Source organism: Lipotes vexillifer, unplaced genomic scaffold, assembly GCF_000442215.2.
Source record: "Lipotes vexillifer unplaced genomic scaffold, Lipotes_vexillifer_v1.1 scaffold1699, whole genome shotgun sequence".
Lineage (NCBI taxonomy): Eukaryota > Metazoa > Chordata > Mammalia > Artiodactyla > Lipotidae > Lipotes > Lipotes vexillifer.
In genome coordinates this window covers 706,581-710,083 of record NW_006796961.1, presented here as the reverse complement: position 1 = coordinate 710,083, position 3,503 = coordinate 706,581, and the positions used below count along the sequence as shown (strand labels likewise).

Below are 3,503 nucleotides of genomic sequence, written 5' to 3'. Positions count from 1 at the left end.
GGGGGCGGGGCCCCGTGAAGGGGGCTTGGATGGAGGGGGCCTTAGAGGCCGCTGGGGGAGTAAGGAGGAAGGGAACGATCCAGGGTCAGACTCATTTTTCAAAACCCTGCTCCCACGGCCCTTCCGTTATGGAGCCTTACCACCCCCTTGGCAGAGCCCTTGCTACCGGCTTTGGGATTCCTCCGCCTGGGGTTCCTCTCTCTGTCCAGCTCTGACCACAGGGGAGCTGGGAGTTCCTGTAGCTGCGTCTGCCTCCCGCATTGAATGGGAGGGAGCTCCCTGGAGAAGGCCTGATCTTCAGCTACCTGAGCAGGGCTATGTCTCCCCATGAGACTGTAAACTTTCAGTGTGCTGGGATCTTTCCCCCATCAGTTTGGGAGCTCTGGGAGGGCGGACAGTCTGCTGTCAGGTCAGCAGCAACTGGAGCAGGTCTGTGTCTCCATGGATTGGGAGTAGTGTGCCTTGTCCATTAGGCTGGGAACTCTGTGAGCGCAGGGCTGTGGCTTCTCCTTTTGACTGGAGTTCCTTGGGCAGGGACAGTCTCCACCCTCAGCTTGACTGCTCCCTGGGTTGGGCTGTGGCTCCACCCTTAGCTTGGAAGCTCCCTGGACAGGGATTGTGTCTCCCCAGCAGCCTGGGCCTCGCTGACAGGGCTGTTCCACCCTGGGATCTCCTTGAGGGCTGGGGCTGTATCTCCCCCATTAGACTGGATAGCAGGGTCCAAGGTGCTCTGATCCCCCAGTGCCCAACTTGTGCCTGCCTGGTCCCCCAAATCCGTCCTTGGTGAAGTTTTTGGGATGAGGGAGTCTGTTGGAAGGGGGAATCGGGCAGGAGTTGGAAGGTCACTGGTCAGGTTTACCCTTCTGTCTGCCTCAGCTGGCCCCCGAGGGGCCTGTGCGCCCTGTGTTTAGGCTAGTGGGTCGGGAACAGGTGAATGTAGTTGGTCAAGCCCCCATCCCAGGCTCCTTAGCGGTTCTCGATGCCCACAGCTCACTGTGCAGTGAGGCAGCCTTCAGGAAGGCAGCTCCGTGGCCCAGTGTGGGCCAGAGGTGACTGGGGGCGGTGATGCCAGTCCTAGTCCTCAAAGGTTGGGGGCTTAGGCAAGAGGAACCCTGAGGCTATGGAGGTGGGAGGATGGCTCGGGTCCCTGGTGGAGAGTCAGGCTCACACCGTTTGTACCTTCCAGAGCTTGGACCTCCCTGGACCGTTATGGTTGGTAGGGAGTAGGCCTGCATGGCTGGGCTGGACCCCAAAGGTGCTGCTCGGCCTTGGGTGAGGGGACTGGGGGGGGCTGCAGGCTGTTTCCGCCACGTGGTGCCTCAAGAGCCCTGGCTGCCCCTTCCTCAGATCAGTGGGCAGCTCTCTCCTCGCCTCTTCCGGAAACTGCCACCCAGGGTGTGCGTCTCTCTCAAGAACATTGTGGACGAAGACTTTCTCTATGCAGGGTGAGGCTGGGGCCAGGCAGGGGGGTGGCTGGGTCGGGCATCAGGCTGGCCCTGACCTGGTTACTCTGCTCCTCCCCCCATCCACACAGACACATCTTCCTGGGCTTTTCCAAGTGCGGCCGTTATGTTCTCTCCTACACCAGCAGCAGCGGGGATGACGACTTCTCTTTCTACATCTACCACCTGTACTGGTGGGAGTTCAACGTCCACAGCAAGCTCAAGCTGGTAGGGCCAGGCCTGACGCTGGGCTGTCCCTTCCAACAGCATGACTCCCACCGGTCACGGCACCCCTCTGAGCCTCAGGTTTCACATCCGCAAAATGAAAACAGTGTACTCATGGGGCCATTGTTGAGACTCCAAGTGTCAGGTCAAAGTGTAGGAAATTGCCATTTTTAGAGTTGAAAATGGGTAAACGGCAGCAATTTCATATGGTTTGAGGGCTCAAGCCAGGAGGGACCCATTAGCTTTTTTAGGACCGAGCAGGCTGCCATACCCAATTTAGCCCTGACCTCGACTCCTCAAATGCCCAACCCTCGGAGGTGAGTGCCATTAACCCCAGTTTACACATGAGCTCAGAGAGGCGAACAGGTTTCAAGGTGGGTTGGGCTTGGAACCGATGTGTCTGGCTGAGCCCCCTCTGCTAGGGCAGGGCTGTCCTTGGCCGTGTCCTATCCTGGGCCCGGCCTCCCTGTGTCCCCCACTTGTGAGGGGAAACGCTTGTGAGTCTCCTCAGCCTGTCCTCAGGAAGGCAGAGGGGTGCTGGTGGGGGCTGTTTGGGGCTCCCTGGCCCGGTACTGCTGGCTGGTACAGCCTCGGGTGGGCCCTGGGCCCGCTCGGACCCCCGACCCAAACATGCCTCTCAGGTCCGGCAGGTACGGCTCTTCCAGGATGAGGAGATCTATAGTGACCTGTACCTGACCGTGTGCGAGTGGCCCAGTGACGCCTCCAAAGTCATTGTCTTCGGCTTCAAGTGAGACTTAGGGATAGGGTAGTCAGGGGTGGGCGGGGCGGGCGCCTGGGCCAGGCTCTGAGGCTGTGCTGGCCCCCAGCACTCGCTCAGCCAACGGCATGCTCATGAACATGATGATGATGAGCGATGAGAACCACCGGGACATCTACATCAGCACCGTGGCCGTGCCGCCGCCAGGACGCTGTGCTGCCTGCCGGGATGCCAGCCGCGCCCACCCAGGTGAGGGGCCGGGGCCTGGGGCGCAGGCTGCCTGCTTCCCTGCCCTGGGGCCACAGCTGAGCCTGCGTGGCCTGTGTCGCTGCAGGTGACCCGAGCGCGCAGTGCCTGCGGCATGGCTTCATGCTGCACACCAAGTACCAGGTGGTCTACCCCTTCCCCACTTTCCAGCCCGCCTTCCAGCTCAAGAAGGACCAGGTGGTGCTGCTCAACACCAGCTACTCCCTGGTGGCCTGCGCCGTCTCGGTCCACTCGGCAGGTAGGCCCCCAGGTCTGAGGACAGGCCCTTTGCGTGTGTGCTGTCAGCCTCGGGGCCCTGTGACCTAATGACTTGGCCAAGCGGCCCTGCGAGCTCGGTGCTGTCACTACCCCGATATCACAGATGAGGAGACCAGGGCCCTGGGGAGGTGAAGTCCCTCATCCAAGGTCACACAGCCAGGAAGTGGGAATGTGGGATCCAAACCCAGCCACTCCCTACCCCAGTGCTGTCCACTAGAAATTTCCACAGGGCTGGGATGTTCCAGATCTGCTGTATCTGTTATAGCCGCCACCAGTAGCCACTTGACCGTGGCTCATGTGACCAAGGAACTGAGTTGTTAAATTTAATTTTAGTCATGTTAAGTTCAAGTAGTCACGTGCAGTCAGTGGCTACCATGCTGGACAGTGCAGTGCATTCTTCTCTGCAAAAAGAGAAATGTTGATTAAAAATTTCAGGGAGTGGTCAGTGGACAGATGGCCTTCTTACATCTTTGATGATCACAGAAATGCCAGTGAAAATCAGGTGATGTCCCCCAGCAGAGTGGCAGATGTTAAAAAGCTGGATAATGCCACTGGCTGGTGGCAGCATGGGGCCCTGGGGGCTCTCCCGCTCT

At 59.5% G+C, this 3,503-nt stretch overlaps 1 protein-coding gene across 1 annotated transcript in view; it reads left to right on the top strand.

The window, feature by feature from the left end:
* The window catches only part of DCAF15 (DDB1 and CUL4 associated factor 15), an 8,500-nt gene that overhangs the window by 454 nt on the left and 4,543 nt on the right, over positions 1-3,503 (top strand). Inside the window, exons 2-6 of the mRNA XM_007469063.1 lie at positions 1,289-1,445; positions 1,535-1,670; positions 2,309-2,415; positions 2,495-2,634; positions 2,720-2,890. Coding sequence (XP_007469125.1) covers positions 1,289-1,445; positions 1,535-1,670; positions 2,309-2,415; positions 2,495-2,634; positions 2,720-2,890 — 711 coding nt within the window. The remainder of the gene's footprint in view (positions 1-1,288; positions 1,446-1,534; positions 1,671-2,308; positions 2,416-2,494; positions 2,635-2,719; positions 2,891-3,503) is intronic.